The following is an 18,984-nucleotide window of genomic DNA, read 5'->3' as shown; positions in this document are numbered from 1 at the left end:
TGTCCTCTCACTCTTTTTCAGGGCGAGGATGGCTTTCCTGGGTTCAAAGGTGACATAGGCGTGAAAGGTGACAGGGTGAGTAGAAACCCCTCACTGGTCCCCCGACTCCGTGTCCTAATGATCCTCCACTTTTTTTTTTTTTTATAGCTGGTCCATACGTGAATTGAACCCTGGACTTTGGTGTTACCAGCACCACGCTCTATCCATGATCCTCCACTTTAGAGACCCCAATCACCAGCCTATTACCTTGAGTTCCCAGACTTCCCAACTCCTGTGCTGTGCTCCCTTTACAGCCTTATCCCAGTAGGATGACAGATCCACTGTCTGTGTCACATGGGCCCTCCGATCACAACATGTCCTGTCCCTGTCATGCAATAGCTTCTGGGACTCTCGCCAATCCCATTTAGCCTCACTGGTGTCCACCTTTCCTCTGGGGCCCAGACCCCTCCAGTCCCAGATACTCACTTCTTCAACCTTCTCACTCAGGGCGAGATTGGAGTCCCTGGTTCTAGGGGAGAGGATGGTCCTGAGGGACCGAAGGGACGCACTGGACCCACTGGAGACCCTGGACCCCCTGGGCTCGTGGGCGAGAAGGTGACAGAGATGAGGGATCTGTGCCTGGGTCCTCTGGGGATGTGGAGGGATGTCAGCTTGGGTACTGGGGTCAGGGTGGGCATGGGGATGACAACAGTTGAAGTCACCTAGTCAGTTAAAGATGGCCATGAATTAGTTCTGCTCCTGTCTGTGTGTACCGTACCTCCTGGTCACTGATGGGTTGAGAGGGGACATATAAGAAGTCAAGGAAAAGTCCTTGTCATGAAGAGTTTGGTGGAGATAAGGCAGAGAGACTGACTGTAGGTGTGAGGCAGAGTGAACTTGTGTCCAGACTCAGAGCAGTCAGCTTTCTGAGAAGGGAGAGAGTCAAAGGGGAGGTGAGACCTGCGACCTCCAGAGCTAACTCTTCCCAGCGCTGCCCCATGCTAACTGCCAGGCACTGTGCTAAGTCGTCCTGTCAGTCCTGTGAGGTGGGCATATGGCAGTCCTGTTTTGCAGATGAGGTTTTGCAGAGGCACAGGGATGTTTAGATGCTTGTCAATAGCATGGACAGTGAGGGGCAGAGCCAGGGTTTGAGCCAAGGCAGAGTGGCTGCAGAAGCCCTGCTCCCAGCCGCTGCTCCACAGCCACCTGGCAGGACGAGCTCTGGAGTATCAGGAGGAAGGGGGTGCATGCGGGGGAGTCGGGTGGTGCACCGCGTGAGCAAAGGGGCGGAGGCCTTCGAGAGGACTGGTCTGGTGGATCAGGAGTAGGTGCTAGGAGACTGGAACTGCAGTGGACAGACAGGCAGTGGCTAGGTCATAGTGACCCTGAAGGACTTGATGTGGCCGCAGGTTTCAGTCTCCAGACACAGAGGAAGCAAGAACCCAGCATAGTTGGGAAAATCTACTTTCAGGAAGGAGAGGCTACAAAAGCCAGGCAACCTGTGGGCAGGAGATGAGGGGCAGGGGCGGGGAGGTTGGTGGGGAGTGTTGCTGGATGAGGGCTGGTTCTCATCTCTGAGGGTTGGGATCTCCAGGGATGGAATGGTATCTGTGGCTCCTCTCACTGCTAATTGCTCTCTGTCCCTCCGCAGGGCAAGCTGGGTGTTCCTGGTCTGCCTGGCTACCCGGGACGCCAGGGTCCCAAGGTGATGTGATGTCCTATTTGTGCCCCTCTTTTCCCCTTCCCTGACCCTTGATTCCAGGAAGCACAGACTAACAGAGCAGTGGGGGGCCCTAGAGAGAGTTTAGCCAACTCCCATTCTACAGATGAGGCAACAGAGGCCCGGAGAGCAGTGCGCAGGTCTCCCACACTGCTGCCTCCGTGGCCTCTCCTGAGCTCTCTGGCCCTTCCCAAGCTCTCCCCTTTTATGACTTCTCAATATCCCCCCTTCTCCATCTTCTCCAGGGGTCTCTGGGTTTTCCTGGTTTTCCTGGAGCCAGTGGAGAGAAGGGAGCCCGGGTAAGCTAGGGAAGGGAGAGGGTGTAGGGGAAGATATTGGGGGGTGGTTTGGAGTGGGCTCTGTGGGGGCTTGTGCCCTGGGTGATGTTCTCTCTACTTTATTCCCACCAGGGCCTGTCGGGGAAATCAGGGCCTCGGGGAGAACGGGGCCCCACGGTGAGTGCAGTGGGGAGAGAAAGGGGCAGCTCAAGATCTAAAGAGGTGTGTTTGTTTTTTTCTGACAACTCCCCTCCTCTCTGTCTAGGGTCCACGGGGTCAGCGGGGACCCCGAGGTGCCACTGGGAAGTCTGGAGCAAAGGTTAGTGGTCTCTGCAGAGCTCCCTCTGTCCTCTGTTCGTCAAGCCCCAGCTCCTCTGCACCCCTCTACCTCGGGGATAGCTGGAAAGCTGCTCCTCCCACTCTCTGACTCTGTTTCTCCCTCCCCTGCAGGGAACATCAGGTGGTGATGGCCCCCACGGGCCCCCCGGAGAGAGGGTGAGTGTGGCTTGAGTCTCCTGTTCCTGTGCTCCCCAGGGAGCCTGAGTGGAGCCAGTCCCCTCCTCACCCCTGCCCGGCACCTGTCCCCATTCTCCTGACTCAACCCAGCTCTGTCTCTAGGGTCTCCCTGGACCTCAGGGCCCCAATGGATTTCCTGGCCCCAAGGGACCCCCGGTAAGTAAGTTGACTCCTGACCTCTGACCTACCTTCGTTCTCAGTGTCCTTCTTCCCGATCCCCCTTCCCAGCCTGGAGTTCCCCTGACATCTGAACCCCTTCCAGGGCCCCCCTGGGAAGGACGGGCTGCCAGGACACCCAGGCCAGAGAGGAGAAGTGGTAAGTGATGCTTCACGCAGACCCTCAGACCCCAGAGCTGTCTGGAAGGCAGAGTGGAGCGCACCCTGGTGCTGCTCAGACCCACGGCCCGGGGCTCTGTGTGACCCTCCCCTTCCTCTGGGAGCCTGGGGATTTGCCCCATGGTGTCTGTGCCTGCTCTGACTGCATTCTCCTCTCTTCCTCTTTCAGGGTTTCCAAGGGAAGACCGGCCCCCCTGGCCCTCCAGGAGTGGTGGGACCTCAGGTAGGTCTGTCTCCAGGAGAGAATGGACTCCAGACCCTGGAGTTAGTATCTGCTCCTCTTCTCCAAGTCACACACCCCTGTCCCTGGCTTGCCTGACCCAGGCCCCTGGCACTAGGATCAGTAATGGAGTCTGGGATTTGAGGCAGGGGTCCTGAACTTCAGTCTGTTTCCTGGGCCTGTTCTCATTTTCTTGTCTTGGAGAAGAGGCAGTTCCCCAATATGGACACAAGGTGGCGCAGTTACTCCACGCTGGAGAGGAAAAAGCCCAGCGGTGGCCCAGGAGAGCCCCCAGGAATTTCCCAGAAGCTTTGGGGCAGGGATAAAGGGTTCTAGGAGGGATTTTGGGGCACCAGGGTGGGCTCTTTGGGCAGACAGTGGGAGGAAGGGTCTGAGAGTGGGGACTCTGTTTTTTCCTAGGGAGCAGCAGGAGAAACTGGGCCCATGGGGGAGAGAGGTCACCCAGGCCCCCCAGGGCCTCCTGGAGAGCAGGGACTGCCTGGGACACCTGGAAAAGAAGGAACAAAGGTCAGCGAGGGGCCGGGCAGAGGGGAACTTGGGGGACCAGGGGTTGGGGTGCTGAAGGGAATGGATAATTGGGGACTTGAGGGGGACATGGCAGCATGGCTGTGGCTCATCACCTCTCCTTTCCTTTTAGGGTGACCCTGGTCCCACTGGGGCCCCAGGGAAAGATGGTCCAGCTGGTCTGAGGGGCTTCCCAGGAGAGAGGGGCCTCCCAGGCACTGCTGTGAGTGTGACCCCAAACCCGACTGCCTGTAACAGGTCACCAAGCATCCTGACACCCCTCCGTGTCACTCCCCATCCATCTCTCTGAGCCTGTCTCCCCTCCCTGAGCCCCATTCCTGTGAAGTTCCACCTTCCCGTTTCACCTGTTGCCCCAAATCTCTGGTTCATAGGGTGGAGCTGGATTGAAAGGGAATGAAGGTCCCGCTGGTCCCCCTGGCCCTGCAGTGAGTCTGGGGTCCCTGGGGTGGAGTGGGAAGGAACTGGGAAAGGGGCGGGTGAGGAGTCGCATCTGGGTAGGCAGGGGCTGTGGGGCTGGACAGCGGGAGTGGAGAGTCAGCCATAACACATCCAATTTTGGGCTCTTCTCCTGGGAGTCATGGTCAAGGGTCCTCTGGTATAGGTGGGCTCGGGTCTCCTTCCTGGGTATCTGACTCCATCTCTTCTCTCAGGGCTCCCCTGGGGAGCGAGGCACAGCAGGATCGGGGGGACCCATTGGCCCCCCAGGGCGCCCAGGCCCACAGGGTCCCCCTGGAGCTGCAGGAGAGAAAGGCCTCCCGGTGAGTGTGGGGGGCCCTGGGGAGGAATGCTGGCGAGGGGTTTGTGAGCTGAGGGGTGGTGGGCTACGGAGGGTTCCTACGGGGATATTTGAGGGTGAGGGTCACCTCCAGGCCACGGCTCCTCTCTTCATTTCCCACAGGGTGAGAAGGGCCCCATTGGTCCAACTGGCCGTGATGGGGTGCAGGGTCCTGTGGGGCTTCCTGGTCCTGCTGGACCCCCAGGCGTGGCTGGAGAGGACGGAGACAAGGTGAGAGGACCCGCAGGCGCTGAACAGTCTTCTCTCCACATGAGATTGCTGATCTGGGCATGGCTCCTAAGCCTCTTTCTTGTTTTTCTCCTCACTCCACCCAAATCCTTCCTTTAATATCTCGTCTGCCTTCTCCCAGGGCGAGGTGGGAGACCCTGGACAGAAGGGCACCAAAGGGAACAAGGGCGAACATGTAAGTGTCCATGACTTTGACTTCTGACCTCCTGGGCTTTAACCATATTCTCAACTGGTCTCTCTCTGTGTTTTGGTGTCTCTGATTCTTCTTTCTCCCCCAGGGCCCTCCTGGACCCCCCGGACCCATTGGTCCTGTAGGGCAGCCTGGAGCAGCGGTGAGTGACCCCTCTGTCCCCACCTGAGGTCCTGGCAGCCTCTAGTCTGCCCTCAGTTCCTTTCTGCCCTTGGGGCTCGGGGTGGGAATGGGAGATCTGGGCCTGGTGCTTAGCTCTGTGTGGGGTTTGTGGATGGAGAACACCTGACCCATGATTCATCTCTGTGTCCTTGTCCCTGCCCCTCCCCCCCCCCAGGGAGCAGATGGGGAGCCTGGAGCTCGGGGTCCCCAGGGACACTTTGGAGCCAAAGGTGATGAAGGAACAAGAGGATTCAATGGCCCCCCAGGACCCATTGGCCTACAGGTGAGTTGGGCAGGGGGAACAAGGGCTGAGAGGTGGGGTCAGGATGGGGATACTGTCTGCCTCAGACTCTGCTGGCAGCCTGCTGATGAGGACTGGAGAGGTGAGGTAGAGGACTAGGGACACGTGCAATCTGAGGGGAGGGAACTGTGGGGTCCCAGCTACCTAGGCTGTGCTTTGGGAGGGCTGGTCACCTGGGTCTGTGCTTTGTGTACTTGCACAGGGATTGCCAGGCCCCTCTGGGGAGAAAGGAGAAACAGGAGACGTGGGTCCTATGGTGAGTGTGACCCCTAATGGCCCCAGCCCACCTACTAGTCACCCCTTGCCCAGCCAACTCTCACCCCGACACCCTACTGCTGATCATGCTGCCTGCACGCGGTGCCCTGGCCTGGCTGCCCCTCCTCGTCTCCACCCAGGACCTCTGCACGCACACCTCCACTGTCCACGCCTGCCCACTGTGCTCTCTCTCACTCGCCTTCCCCATCTTGGGTGTATCTGTTTCCCCCAGGGACCACCTGGCCCCCCGGGACCTCGAGGCCCAGCTGGACCCAATGGAGCTGATGTGAGTCCTCTTGGCCTTTGAGATCAATGTGGCTAGTCCTCTGCCTCCCTTTCCCCAGACCATAAACTCGAGTCTCATCTCAGGTGCCAAGAGAAGCCCCTGGAATGGCACCTCCTCCACTAAGCAATGGCCCCTATTTCTGTTCCTCCTCCAGGGTCCACAAGGTCCACCAGGAGGTGTTGGGAATCTGGGTCCCCCTGGAGAGAAGGTAACTGGAAGGGGGTGAATAGACTGGTCTTGGGGGTGGCAGATGAGGGTTGGACTTCTTCCAATTTTGGTTGGGGGGACAGAAGAGAATGAGATGTGTGGAATATCAGGATTTTTGGGGGGAGGGAGAAGGTTTTTTTTTTTTTTTTTTTTTTTAAAGATGACCGTTAAGGGGATCTTAACCCTTGACTTGGTGTTGTCAGCACCACGCTCTCCCAAGTGAGCTAACCGGCCATCCCTATATGGGATCCGAACCCGGGGCCTTGGTGTTATCAGCACCGCACTCTCCCAAGTGAGCCACGGGCCGGTCCAGGGAGAAGGTTTTTGACCCCAGTCTCTTCGCAGGGGGAGCCAGGAGAGTCAGGATCTCCAGGGGTCCAGGGCGAGCCCGGTGTCAAGGTGAGTGACGGCTCTGAGGCCCCATCCCCATCACCCTTCACTCCCTCAACCCCACCCCACCTTTCCTGTGACCTCCTTGAGCTGGAACTCCTCTGAAGCCCTGGAGTCTCTGCTCCCAGCCACCCCCTGCTCCTCTTTGAGGTCTGAGTGAGCCCTGCTGCCTTTTCCTTGAAGGGAAGAGGGGTCAGGGGACTCCCCCTATAAGCTTGACTTTCTGTGTCCCATTATCACAGAGAGGGTTGGGGGAGGCTGAAGGTTTCTTGGAAGCAGGGGCTGCATACCTGATCTTCGAGACCCCCTTGGGACCATGGTACCCTCCACTCATTCTCTAGGGTCCACGTGGGGAGCGTGGGGAGAAAGGAGAGTCGGGGCAGCCGGGAGAGGCGGGACCACCAGGGCCTAAAGGCCCCACAGGCGACGATGGCCCCAAAGGGAACCCTGTGAGTTTGCAGTGGGGATGGGGTGACTAAGATGAAGGTCCTGTGAGTGAGAGACCTGGGAATGTGGGTGCGTATGAGTGGAAGGGTCTTGGAGTGTGGGGAGCCTGAGCCGGGGATGCCTGGGAGGGGAATGGGGTCTCCTAGGCCCTCCCTGCATGAGGCCCAGGATGCAGAGAGAAAATGAGAGATGCCTCTAGTTGATACCCTGAAGGCGTTAGACAGCATGCAGTGCATGAGGCGGGACAGGGGGTGCAGGAGACCCTTTTCCTAGGGTGGTGCCAGTAGGTGCTCCTGCAGAGAGGAAGAGTTTGGCAGGAGCTCATGGGGGTCTGTGTTGACTCTGGGTGGCTTAGGGGGCTGTGACCCTGACCCTTGCTCTCCCTTTGGATCAGGGTCCTGTCGGTTTTCCTGGTGATCCTGGCCCCCCTGGAGAAGGTGGCCCTCGGGTGAGTGTTACCCAGGGAGGGGAGGGGCAAGGAGGTGGGGGTCCTATGGAGGGCCTCTGCATGCCTGACGGGCTTGGGTCTTGGGAAGCTGGGGGTATGGCAGGGCAGGAAGAGGGATGGCAGGATTGGCAGTTTTGGGTGTGATGGTTGGGGGCTCATCTCTGACCTTGCCTCATCCCTGCAGGGCCAGGATGGTGCTAAGGGTGACCGTGGAGAGGATGGTGAGCCAGGACAGCCTGTGAGTGACCAGTGACCCCACCACCCCCACTGAGCCTAAGTTTTCAGACCTATACCCCACTCCTAAGGGGTCCCTTGGCTGAAGACTAAACACCCACCCACCCAAATTCCTTTCTCTCTAGGGATCCCCTGGTCCCACGGGGGAGAATGGACCCCCTGGACCACTTGGAAAGCGGGTAAGTGAGGTGGATAGCTGGGACCTTGGGTGTCAGTCCTTTGGCAGGGTGGATGGGGTTGGGGCAGTGGCAGGTGGGATGGGCAGGGAGATGCGTGTGTCTGGATGTCCCTGGATGGAGTATGAGTGTGCATGAGCACGTGGGTTTATAAGTGTGCTGTGGATCTTGGGTATGTTTGTTCCTGGGTTTTGGAATGTAAGTTCTTGCCAGGGGTGGTGTTTACTGACCAATCGGAATGGACGCTGGAGAAGAGGGCTGGCAGGCTTTTCTGGAGGGGCCCTGCTGGGCCAGGGGTTAACCTTTTAGTTGCTGGGGCAGGAGATGGGCCACTAGGTGGGGTGTGGGCAGGTGGCTCTTCAACAAATGTGCAGAAGTGCTCAGTATTTTATCAACTGGTACAGCTGTGCCTATTCTTACCGTCTGTGCGTTGGCCCTCTGCGTGTTTGCCTGTGCACGCGTGTGTGTGCGTGTATGTGTGTCTACGAGGACAGGAAGAGGGAAGAGTTGAGCCTGGCTGCCCACTGCCTCTTCTCTTCCTTCTTGCCACATCTGCAGGGTCCTGCTGGCACGCCTGGTCCGGAGGGGCGACAGGGAGAGAAGGGAGCCAAGGTGAGGGAGAGGCCACCCTGGGTGCTGGAACATTCCCTCCATCTTTCCACCCCACAGATTTCTGCCTCCAGATGCCTACCCCATGTCCACCTCTCCCATATTAAGCTCCGTTTGGGGACAGGAGTTCCCTATTCTTGTTTCTGTTCCAGGGGCTGTTAGGGTTTGGCCCCTCCTCCCTGCCTCACCCCTTCCACGTGGGCCACACCCCCATATCCCCCGCCTCTGCCTTTAGGACACATTCCTTGTGTGTGTTTCAGGGGGATCCTGGTGCTGTGGGTGCCCCAGGGAAGACAGGCCCCGTGGGTCCTGCAGGCCCAGCAGGAAAGCCTGGCCCTGATGGTCTGAGGGGGCTCCCGGGCTCAGTGGTGAGTTGTGGCGTGGAAGGGTGTGGCTGGGGTACAAGGATGAAGCGTCATGAGAGGGTGCGGTGTGGAGACCTCCTCCTGACCTCTGCGGGTACCTTGAATCTGCAGGGTCAGCAAGGCCGTCCTGGAGCTACGGGCCAGGCTGGGCCTCCAGGTCCTGTGGTGAGTGACTGGGACTGGGCTGGGGGGAGAGGATGGGGTGCCATGGAGCAGTGGGCTTCACTGAAGCCCTGAGGGAAGTGGGAGGTGTGGAGGGGGAACTTGGACTCACCTCTTCCAGAAGAGAGTAACTTCCTGTCTCCCCATAGGGACCCCCAGGGCTTCCTGGCCTCCGGGGTGATGCTGGAGCCAAGGGAGAGAAGGTAAGTGACAAGCAGACATGCACCAGGTGTTTCTCCCTTCACCCTCACCCTGAAGCCTGAAGGGACCTGGGTGCCCACCACCCTGCCCCAGGCCCCCAGCACCCAGTCCCGGGGCCTTTACCCAGGGAGACCGTTCACAGCTGCTGCTCCTTCTCCAGACCCTGTGCCCATGTCCCTCTCTGGCTCTTCTTGGCCCTCTCCCCATCCATGTGACTCCCCCCTACATCCTCCTGACCACCCGTCTTCTTCTCTAGGGTCACCCAGGTCTCATTGGACTGATCGGGCCCCCTGGGGAGCAGGGAGAGAAGGGTGATCGGGGACTTCCTGGCCCTCAGGGCTCCCCTGGACAGAAGGGAGAGATGGTGAGTAGAGGACATGGTCCTGCAAGGTGTAGGGAGCCGAGGGGGTGATTCATGTTGGGGTTGGAGTCTCATCTGTGGGGTGAGGGAACAGAGCTTTGGAGGGGTAGGCAGGAGGACCCAGTTGAACCAGCCCCTCCCTTTTCTAGGGTATCCCAGGAGCATCTGGCCCCATTGGTCCTGGAGGGCCCCCCGGCCTCCCTGTGAGTACCCCATCTGTTTTTCCACTAAATCCCCTAAACCCCCCTGTTCCATCCCCTGGTGACCTCCCAGTGACTTCCATGGCAACCCCAGCCTAGCAAACATAGTCCTCAGTGCCCACCGTGTACCCTCACACTCCCAGTGTTTGCTCCCTGATACTTCCAAGGCCTTCCAAATGTCCCCATTTTCCCTCATGCCTGCCCTCTTGTAGTAACCCGAGGGTCCTGTGGACCCCTGGCCTTGCCTCTCCATTCCTCCGAGTCCCGTTCTTCCCCTGCAGTGACCATCTCTTTCTTCTCCCTCATTTCACAGGGACCTGCTGGCCCCAAAGGAGCCAAAGGAGCCACAGTGAGTGTCTCCGTCAGCTCTGACCTTTGTTCCCCACCAGCTGGACTTGACACTGACTCCCCAGGGCAAACATACTCTGCCCAGCAGAGCCCCTCATTCGCAGGGGGAGACTGATTTGACCCTTCTGTGACCTTGATCCCATGCTCAGCTCCTTGACTCCTCCATGACCTCATTTACTCCTTTGGCAGGGCCCCGCCGGACCCAAGGGAGAGAAGGGCATTCAGGGCCCTCCAGGACACCCAGTGAGTTGCAAATCTGCTTCTCTGACTGTCCCTCTCTGTTCTGTGTCTTTGCTTCACCCTCATACCGACCTGGTCTCTCGCCTTCTCCATCTGTCTCTCCACCTAGGGCCCCCCGGGCGAGGTGATCCAGCCACTGCCCATCCAGATGCCCAAGAAGACTCGGCGCTCAGTGGATGGAAGTCGCCTGGTGCAGGAAGATGAGGCCATGATGACTGGGGGGGCCCCGGGGAGTCCTGGGGGGCTGGAGGAGATCTTTGGCTCACTTGACTCCCTGCGGGAGGAGATTGAGCAGATGAGGCGGCCAACGGGGACGCAGGACAGCCCTGCTCGCACCTGCCAGGACCTGAAGCTATGCCACCCGGAGCTGCCCGATGGTTAGTGCCAGCCTCAGGGACAGAAAAGTATTAACAACAGCATGGGCACTGAGCAAGCAGAGTGGATGTTGAGGGAGTCTTGAGAAGGTGTTGGGTTGGGGTTGAGGGTTGAGGGGCTTGGAACGGTGGCTATTTACCCACTAGGTCAAAAGTATTTCAATAGTTCAGCAACTGTTATGGTCCTACCAGTGCATACCAGCTCATTCATATCAGCCCAGTGCCTACAGGAATAGATAAACACACACGCTCTTGCATTTACACAGATGAATATGTATGAGCACCTGGACCACACATGCTACCCAGTGTGAGGACGTGCATACTCATACCTCCTTCAATTGGAGGAGCCTGGGTTACTGTTGGGGCAGGGGTGTCAGAGATCCCATGCAGGGCAGGACATAAGGTGATGAGGGAAACCGAAGTAGGGTGGGATGTATTATGGAGCCCTGGGTTGGAGAAAGAAGGACTGGGAGACTGACAGCATTGAGGGGAGGGCTGGAGCAGGGGGAGAGAAGAGGGGCAGAGAGCGCCTTGGAGCCTGGTACCTTGGTGGCTCTGACCTCCCCTCTCCCTCACCAACAGGAGAGTACTGGGTCGACCCCAACCAGGGCTGTGCTCGGGATGCCTTCCGGGTTTTCTGTAACTTTACAGCAGGAGGGGAAACGTGTGTGACGCCCAGGGATGATGTCACACAGGTGAGAGCTGGCCTCTGACTGCCCCATAGTGTGTCGCCCCTCCGAGCCTTGTGGTTTCTGGGTTTGTGTGACAAGTTCCCTGGCCACTGCCACCACAAAGCCTACTGAGCCTTCTCCACTCCTTGACTCCCTCCTCCTTTCCTTCTTACCCATCCTCTGCTGCTCACTTTGCCTCCTTCCCTTGACCATCCAAGACAAAAGCTTGTCTTCCTTCACGCCCAGTCCCCTGGCTCCCACTCTGGCTCCTCCCCCCCATTCCTTGCTCAGGACCCTGCCCTAGTCCTGTAGATGCTCATCAGGCATCTGCCTCCCCTGCCCCCAACCCTCTCTCTCCTTCCAGTTCTCTTACGTGGACTCGGAGGGCTCCCCGGTCGGGGTGGTGCAGCTCACTTTCCTGCGGCTGCTGAGCGTCTCAGCCCACCAGGACGTCTCCTACCCATGCTCCGGAGCAGCCCGCGATGGTCCCCTCAGACTCCGGGGGGCCAATGAGGATGAGCTGAGCCCAGAGACCAGCCCCTATGTTAAAGAATTCAGAGACGGTTGTCAGGTGGGAGCCAGGAAGAACTGGGTGGGAGGCGGATCCCAGACACAGACGGCAGGAAGGAGGTGGGAAGAGCTGTGGGCAGGGCACCCAGGACAGCAGGGAGGAGTACAGCTTCCTGGTGTCAGATGTGCCTGAGGGAGCTCAAGAGGGTTGAGGAGGGTGGGAAAGATAGAAGCCAGACTTATGCAAGCCGTCTGGGTGGGGCTCACCTGGGTACACTCATGGACACACAGGTGCCCAGCAGAGGCACACACACTCATGGAGTCACACAGACATCCCATGTCTATGCATCCTGAGTCACCAGATGGGATCAAGGTGCTCAGAGGATGGGTCCTGGCCTGAGATTGGGGGACCTATGGTGGGGGTGCTTCCACCACGCTCACTTCTCCCTCTCACCTGTCTCCCCTTCAAGGCACAGCAAGGCCGGACGGTGCTGGAGGTGCGAACGCCTGTGCTGGAGCAGCTGCCAGTGCTGGACGCCTCCTTCTCAGACCTGGGGACCCCACCGAGGCGGGGTGGGGTGCTGCTGGGGCCTGTGTGCTTCATGGGTTAGGACCTTCTCTGTCTGACCCTTTCTGTTGGAATTCCAACCTGGAATCCCTCAGCGTCAGTCAGCTCCGTGCCACCTCTCAAAAGGGCTCCACACCATCTAGGGGGTCTTGACCAGGCACTGAGAACACCAAGTCAGGCAGTCCAGGAGAGGGGTGAAGTGGGTGCCAGCACACCCCAGGGGAGGGGTGGCATCTGGGGCTCTTGGCCCTCCCATCTGGAGTCTGTCATCCATTAGAGAGCTGAGACCCTTATTTAAAAATCACCTCCCAATCACCCCAAACACGTGGAAGAGAAGAGAAAGGACACTGTGTATTTTGTATTTAAAAGTAATTATATTAATTATTTAAAGAGTGGAAAACAAAGTAACATAAAAGATAAAGAGAGAAATGCCAACAAAAATGAGCAGATGTTGGAGCCGGGGCTCTGCAGGGGTGGGCCCAGCACCCCCGTCCTTGCCTCAGGGTTTTTCTCAGTGACTGTGTGTGGGGGGGTTTCCAGGCTGAAGCCCACCTCCCTCACACCCCACCTGTAGCACCCACTGTGAACTTCGGAATATATGGTCTCTTTTTTCTCAGGGCTCTGACTCTCTCCCCAGGGTGGGGCTCTCTCATCTCCGCCTACTGGGTGGTGGCTCCCTGACCCACATACCTGCTGTTGTCTTTCACTTGGACTGGGTCTGGCAGGAACTGCCTGTGCTTGAGGACCAGGCCACTCCCCCAGGGAAGAAATGGAGTAGTGAGGGGTGTGCGCAGAACCTGTATTCAGCAGACTGTTGAAATGCTGAATTCTTCCATAGCGGCTGGTAAATTGCCAGGCCCTGAGCCCCCGAGTGTCTCACTGCCATCCTGGCTGCCCCAGTCTTTCCCCTGGGCGCCCCTCGCCTTCCCTGATCCTTCAGGAAAGAGTTAATTAAAAGGTTAATGTCTAGCATATGGATGGAAGGAACTCCCAGGATCCTGTCTAGCCCTATGCCCAGCGTCCATTCTGACCGATGGTTAAATAATGTGATTGTCTCCTCTGGGGTGTATGTGTTGGTGCTTGTGTTGTTATTTCAGGCTTCCCCAGTCTCCCTCCAGTGCTCCTTCTTCCTAGCTAAGCTGTTACCAGAAATGGTTGGCTTAATCCTACTCCTTGGAGGGCCTTTCCAGCTGGGATGTCAGGTCCCTCACTTTATAAAGCCTGGGTGACATGTACAGAATCACAAATGGATGCCCAGTGACATCACGTGGGGGCTCAGAGTCCCTCTGGCCCAGGGTCTGACACCCTGCCAGATGGTTTCTGGGCGTGGGTGTGTCTGCCCTCCCTGATTCCACCTCAAACACAGCCCTCTCCCCATCTTTAGGGATTTCAGGGCTGGAAGGAGCCTTAGATGGCCCAGTCCAAACACGCACTTTGCAAATGGGGAGACTGAGGCCCGCTTCCAAGGCAATGTTTGCTGCACCTGTACCGCTGGTCACCTTATCCCTCCACCTCAGGCTTGCCATGGCTGGTCGTAAAAAGCTAGGGCTGCGGCCAGGCTCCATGCTCGCGTGGATTTGCCTCCACAGCCTTCCAGGCTTTCTGTCCGCCTTGTCCCCACCCGGCTCTGGACGGGCCCGCACTTCCTTCCCCAGCTGCCCCTCCCGGGGCTTACTCAGCAGCTCCGTCCGCTCCGGTCAGGTGTCCAGGTGGGCCCCTCCGTGGAGGGCTGGCCGCGCGGCGACATCCTTACTGTCCTCCCTGCCTCCCCTGGGGCTTCCGTCCTCACTCAGCTTTGAGTGGCTCCCGCCCGCCTGGTGGGAGATTAAAACTATTCCAGGGTCTCATCCCAACTGGGTCGCCCCTTCCTCGCCGGACGCCGAGGCGGGGGACGAGCGTACGCGCGTTTGTGTCCGGGTTTCGGGTCCGCGACCCCCGGGGGCGGCCTTGCACTCCCGACGGCCCCGCCCTGACTGTCCCCGTCCCCAGGGACCAAACGCTAGGGCATTGGAGCAACTCATCCTCTGTCCCAGGAAGCCCCTCTGCGGGCTGTCTAGAAGCGCCGCTGCGCTCCGCGGGTGGCCGGGAAACCGCCCGCAGGTGACAACCCCTCCGCGCATCTCTCCGCCTCTGCTGCCTCCTGCTGCCCGCGCCGGGACCTCGGCCCGCCACAGGGCACGCGGAACAATCCCAGTCCCTCAGACGCCTCTAAACCTCTGTCCCGCGTTTGTCACCCACTGAACCCTCACTCCCACTTCCCCCAACTCGGAAGGAGGCCGAATGGAGGAGGAAGCCCCCGATCCCACATATCTGGTGTCAGGCCGTGGAGGGGGTTTCTGGGATCACCCCCGCTCTCCACGCAGTCCCTCCCGAGGGCTTCAGACACCTTCCCTCCCTCCCTCCCTCCCAGGCCTCAGAGCAAGAGAAGATCAGATTTAAATAGACGCCCCCCCCCCCCCCCCCGCCCGCACCCACTTCCAGACGAGCCGGCCAGAGCTGAGGTTTCTCTGGTGCTCTCTCAGCAGTCGGAGCCAAACCCACAGAGGTCGCCCCCAGAGCACAAATGGCAGTGTCGCCAAAGGTCACTTTTGGTCAGATGATCTGAACTCAGAGGGCTTTTTTTCCCCATGGAAACAATGCCCTACAGTCACTCAAATAACATTTATATAGGGCGGTTAGGTCCCCAGGCCAATCCACAAAAGCCTATTTAGTGCGCCAACGAACCCCATGTAACAGCTTTGTGAGCGATTTTGTGCCAAGTTGCAGCGGATGACAGCCTTCTCTTGGGAGCTGACTTCTCCCTCCTGCAGGCTGGGGCCTGGCTCTAAGGGCGGGGCTTCAGAGGTGGGGGTTTTGGGGTGTGGCTGGGTGTGGGTAGTGCAGTTCCCCTGGCATCTGGGCATGTGGGTGCTGGCAGTGGCTCCAATGGCTTGTGGGCAAAGGAGTCTTCTAGATGGGTTGGGAGGATGTAAAGGAGAGGCAGAGGCTTTGGGGAACTACTTTGGGTTTGATTAGGACAGAACATAAACTCTTGTTGGAGGGGCTGGGGTTCTGAAACGTTTTGACTGCCTCTCAAAGGAATTTAACTTGAACCCCAAAAGTAAGAGAGAGTCATTGATGGTGTTTGAAAAGGCGAGTGATATGATAGAATTGTGTGCTGGTGAGAATTAGGGTGTGGATTGGATTAGGGTGTGGAGGGGCTGGACATACAGGCACACAGACAGCAGGCTTGGAGAGTGGAGAGAGGAAGGCTCCAAATGGGGAGGGCAGTGAGATTACAGAATGAAGACTGTGAGGATGGGTCCTCCGGCCTGTGACAACCTTGGAGCTGCTTCTCAGCTTTAGGCTGATATTTTTGGCATTTGTGATTTGTAGTCCAAAAAATAACTTGTAGAATGAAGGAAAAAAAAAAACCCATATGATCATTTCAATAGAGGCAGAAAAAGCATTTGATAAAATCCAACACTCTTCCTGATAAAAATACTCAACAAATTAGGTATAGAAGGAACATACCTCAATACAGTAAAGGCCATATACAACAAACCCACAGCTAATACTATACTGAATGAACAAAAATTGGAAGCTTTTCCTCTAAGATCTGGAACAAGACGAGGATGCCCACTTTCCCCACTCTTACTCAACATAGTACTGGAAGTTCTAGTCAGTGTAATAAGGTAAGAGAAAGCAATAAAGGACATCTAAATCTGAAAGGAGGAAGTCAGATTGTCCCTATTTGCAGATGACATGATCACATATACATAGAAAGCCCTAAAGACGCTACCAAAAAAATTACTAGAACTAATAAACGAATTCAGTATAGTGGCATGATACAAAATTGACACACAAAAATCAATAGACTTCTATATGCCAATAACAAAAGAGTCAAAGAAGAAATCAAGAAAGTAATCTTAATCATCATAGCTACCAAAAAAATTAAATACCTAGCAGTAAATTTAACAAAGTATGTGAAAAAACTCTAGAGTGAAAACTATAAAATATTGGTGAAAAAAATTGAAGTGGACACAAATAAATGGATTGGAAGAATTAACACCACCAAAATGTCCATATTGCCCAAAGCAATCTAAACAGTCAACACAATCCCTATCAAAATACCAATGACATTCTTCACAGTAATAGAAAAAATGATCTTAAAATTTGTATGGAACCACAAAAGGCCTCGTATAGTTAAAGCAATTTTGAACAAAAAGGACAAAGTGGAAGGCATTACACTTCCTGACTTCAAAATATACTACAAAGCTATAGTAACTAAAACAGCATGGTACCAGCACAAAAACAGACAAATAGGCCAATGGAACAGAAGAGAGTACTCAGAAATAAACCCACACACTTAGAGACAACTGATTTCTGACAAAGGTCCCAAGTATATACACTACGAAAGGACAGCTTCTTCAACAAATGGTGCTGGGAAAACTGCACATCCACATGCAGAAGATCTCACCATACACAAAAATCAACTCAAAATGGATTAAAGACCTAAATTTAAGACTTGAAACTATGAAATGACTAGAAGAAAACATAGGGGAAATGCTACATGAAATGGGAATGGGCAGTGCTTTTTTGAGCAAGACAACAAAGGCACAGGCAATTAAAGCAAAAATACACAAATGGGACTACATCAAACTAAAAAGCTTCTTCACAGCAAGGGACACTATCAACAAAGTGAGGAGACAACCTACAGAATGGGAGTAAGTGCTTGCAAACTACGCATCAGACAAGGGGCTAATATCAGAATATATGAGAACTCAGACAACAGCAAAAAATCAAATAAACCCATTAAAAAATGGGCAAAGAACCTGAACAGACATTTCTCAAAAGAAGACATACAAATGGCCAACGGACACATGAAAAAATGCTGAACATCACTAATCATCAAGGAAACGCAAATTAAAAACACAGTATCATCTTTCTCTAGTTAGAATGGCCATTATCAACAAGACAGAAAATAACAAATGCTGAGGGGGATGCAGAGAAAAAGGAACTCTCTTACATTGATGGTGAGCAAGTAAATTGGTACAACCATTCTGGAAAACGATACGTAGGGTCCTAAAAATAGATCTACCTTGACCAACCTACTCCACTACTTGGTATATACCCAAAGGAAATGAAATCAATATATCAAAATGACACCTGCACTCCCATGTCCATCAAAGCACTATTCACAACAGCTAAGAGATGGAATTGACCCTAAATGTCCATCAACAGATGAATGGATAAAAAACTGGGGTACATATACATGACGGAATACTACTCAGGTATAAAAGAAGAGAAAGAAATCCTATCATTTGCAGCAACATGGGTGGAACTGAAACCATCATGTTAAGTGAGGTAAGTGAGACACAGAAAGACAAATACCACAAGATATCACTCATGTGTGGAATCTTAAAAAAAAAAGTGGTTCTTACAGAAGTAGAGAGTAGAATAATGGTTTCCAGAGGCTGAGAGAAGGGGGGACAAGGAGAAGTCGTGGACTAATGGGTACAAAACTACACTATCTACCTAAGGGAATCATTGTGCAGTATATGCATGTATTGACATAACACTGTACCCCAAAAATATGTGCAAGTAAATGTTAAAATAGGGCTGGGCTCTTAGCTCAATTAGTTAGAGCACAACCTTACAACACCAAGGTCACGGGCTCGAATCCCCCTTCTGGCTAACCGACACACACAAAAAAGTTAATATAAAAAAAGAAGAAATAAAAACAAATAAAAAAACAAAAACCAAAAAAGTAAAAATAAAAAGTAGAGAAAATCCCAAAACAAAGTTGTAAAATAGTCATCACTTAGATCACTGTACTGGGGGGCACTACATCTCCCAGAAGGCCATGGCTACATTATCTCTGTTCTCTCCCTCCCTTGGCTGTGTTGCCTGCTGGGAGTTGTAGTTTAGAATGGCTGGGGCACGTGAGAGTGGAGAAGAGACAGGGAAGCGAGTGGGTGAAAACAAGACTCTAGCAGCCTCAGGAAGAAGTTCCTGTGTAGTAGTGGGGAGTGAACCGGTTTCCTGGTGTGTAGCCCCTGTCCCCGCAAGTTTGGAGTGGCCAGCAGGGAGTGTCAGGGCCACATACGAACTTCTTCCTTCCCAGAGAGTTTATGTGCATTGGCCATGGTTACGTTTCTCAACTCAAACTCGTTGATGTGAACAGAAGTCGCCCTTGGGCACTTGCAGCTGGCCTTCTGTTATCTTTTTTCTCATCTTCAGGGAACATCTTCAGTTTCATGGGAACTGGCACTGCCAGCACGCTGCCATCTTAGTAGAGGAAACCCATTTCACTAGTCCTTGAGTGAAGACCAGGGACATCTATAGGGCCACCTCCTTTAGGGCCACCCCCAAACAGGCAGGACAATAGAATGACTGCAGTTCTCAGACTCAGTGAGAGCGAGCACACCACATGACCTTTCCTCAGTTGGCAGGAGCATGTCAGTTCATTTTGTTAACTTTGCTCTGGCCTCTGTCTCTTTCTTTTTTAACTCAAGTGGTGCATTTCACAGATACATTTATTCATGCTGCGAAGGAACGGTACGTATACAAGTGTATAGTGATGTTCCATGTTCCCATCTAACCCAGCTTCCCATCTAACCTGCTGAAATTTACAGGCAGATGGACATTTCATCTGGTGTGTACTCCAAGTAAAGCTGG

The 18,984-nt window shown here is 55.1% G+C and overlaps 1 protein-coding gene across 5 annotated transcripts in view; it reads left to right on the top strand.

Moving 5' to 3' along the window:
* COL11A2 (collagen type XI alpha 2 chain) overlaps positions 1-12,986 on the top strand; it is a 28,351-nt gene extending 15,365 nt beyond the window's left edge. For all 5 annotated transcript variants that reach the window (XM_063096326.1, XM_063096325.1, XM_063096323.1 and 2 more), the window contains 38 exons: positions 22-75; positions 487-594; positions 1,631-1,684; positions 1,945-1,998; positions 2,110-2,154; positions 2,243-2,296; positions 2,428-2,472; positions 2,596-2,649; positions 2,756-2,809; positions 2,999-3,052; positions 3,470-3,577; positions 3,708-3,797; positions 3,967-4,020; positions 4,246-4,353; positions 4,494-4,601; positions 4,741-4,794; positions 4,898-4,951; positions 5,147-5,254; positions 5,475-5,528; positions 5,760-5,813; positions 5,968-6,021; positions 6,366-6,419; positions 6,752-6,859; positions 7,252-7,305; positions 7,490-7,543; positions 7,665-7,718; positions 8,274-8,327; positions 8,585-8,692; positions 8,801-8,854; positions 9,001-9,054; positions 9,309-9,416; positions 9,563-9,616; positions 9,927-9,962; positions 10,151-10,204; positions 10,311-10,578; positions 11,158-11,270; positions 11,611-11,817; positions 12,227-12,986. In XM_063096326.1, coding sequence (XP_062952396.1) covers positions 22-75; positions 487-594; positions 1,631-1,684; positions 1,945-1,998; positions 2,110-2,154; positions 2,243-2,296; positions 2,428-2,472; positions 2,596-2,649; positions 2,756-2,809; positions 2,999-3,052; positions 3,470-3,577; positions 3,708-3,797; positions 3,967-4,020; positions 4,246-4,353; positions 4,494-4,601; positions 4,741-4,794; positions 4,898-4,951; positions 5,147-5,254; positions 5,475-5,528; positions 5,760-5,813; positions 5,968-6,021; positions 6,366-6,419; positions 6,752-6,859; positions 7,252-7,305; positions 7,490-7,543; positions 7,665-7,718; positions 8,274-8,327; positions 8,585-8,692; positions 8,801-8,854; positions 9,001-9,054; positions 9,309-9,416; positions 9,563-9,616; positions 9,927-9,962; positions 10,151-10,204; positions 10,311-10,578; positions 11,158-11,270; positions 11,611-11,817; positions 12,227-12,367 — 2,997 coding nt within the window. In that variant the 3' untranslated portion in view covers positions 12,368-12,986. The remainder of the gene's footprint in view (positions 1-21; positions 76-486; positions 595-1,630; positions 1,685-1,944; positions 1,999-2,109; positions 2,155-2,242; positions 2,297-2,427; positions 2,473-2,595; positions 2,650-2,755; positions 2,810-2,998; positions 3,053-3,469; positions 3,578-3,707; positions 3,798-3,966; positions 4,021-4,245; positions 4,354-4,493; positions 4,602-4,740; positions 4,795-4,897; positions 4,952-5,146; positions 5,255-5,474; positions 5,529-5,759; positions 5,814-5,967; positions 6,022-6,365; positions 6,420-6,751; positions 6,860-7,251; positions 7,306-7,489; positions 7,544-7,664; positions 7,719-8,273; positions 8,328-8,584; positions 8,693-8,800; positions 8,855-9,000; positions 9,055-9,308; positions 9,417-9,562; positions 9,617-9,926; positions 9,963-10,150; positions 10,205-10,310; positions 10,579-11,157; positions 11,271-11,610; positions 11,818-12,226) is intronic.
* Positions 12,987-18,984: the final 5,998 nt, after the last annotated feature.

The sequence above is a fragment of the Cynocephalus volans genome, chromosome 5 (genome assembly GCF_027409185.1).
Source record: "Cynocephalus volans isolate mCynVol1 chromosome 5, mCynVol1.pri, whole genome shotgun sequence".
Taxonomy (NCBI): Eukaryota; Metazoa; Chordata; class Mammalia; order Dermoptera; family Cynocephalidae; genus Cynocephalus; species Cynocephalus volans.
Note: the sequence above shows the minus strand (reverse complement) of the source record. Positions and strands in the feature narration are given on the sequence as shown.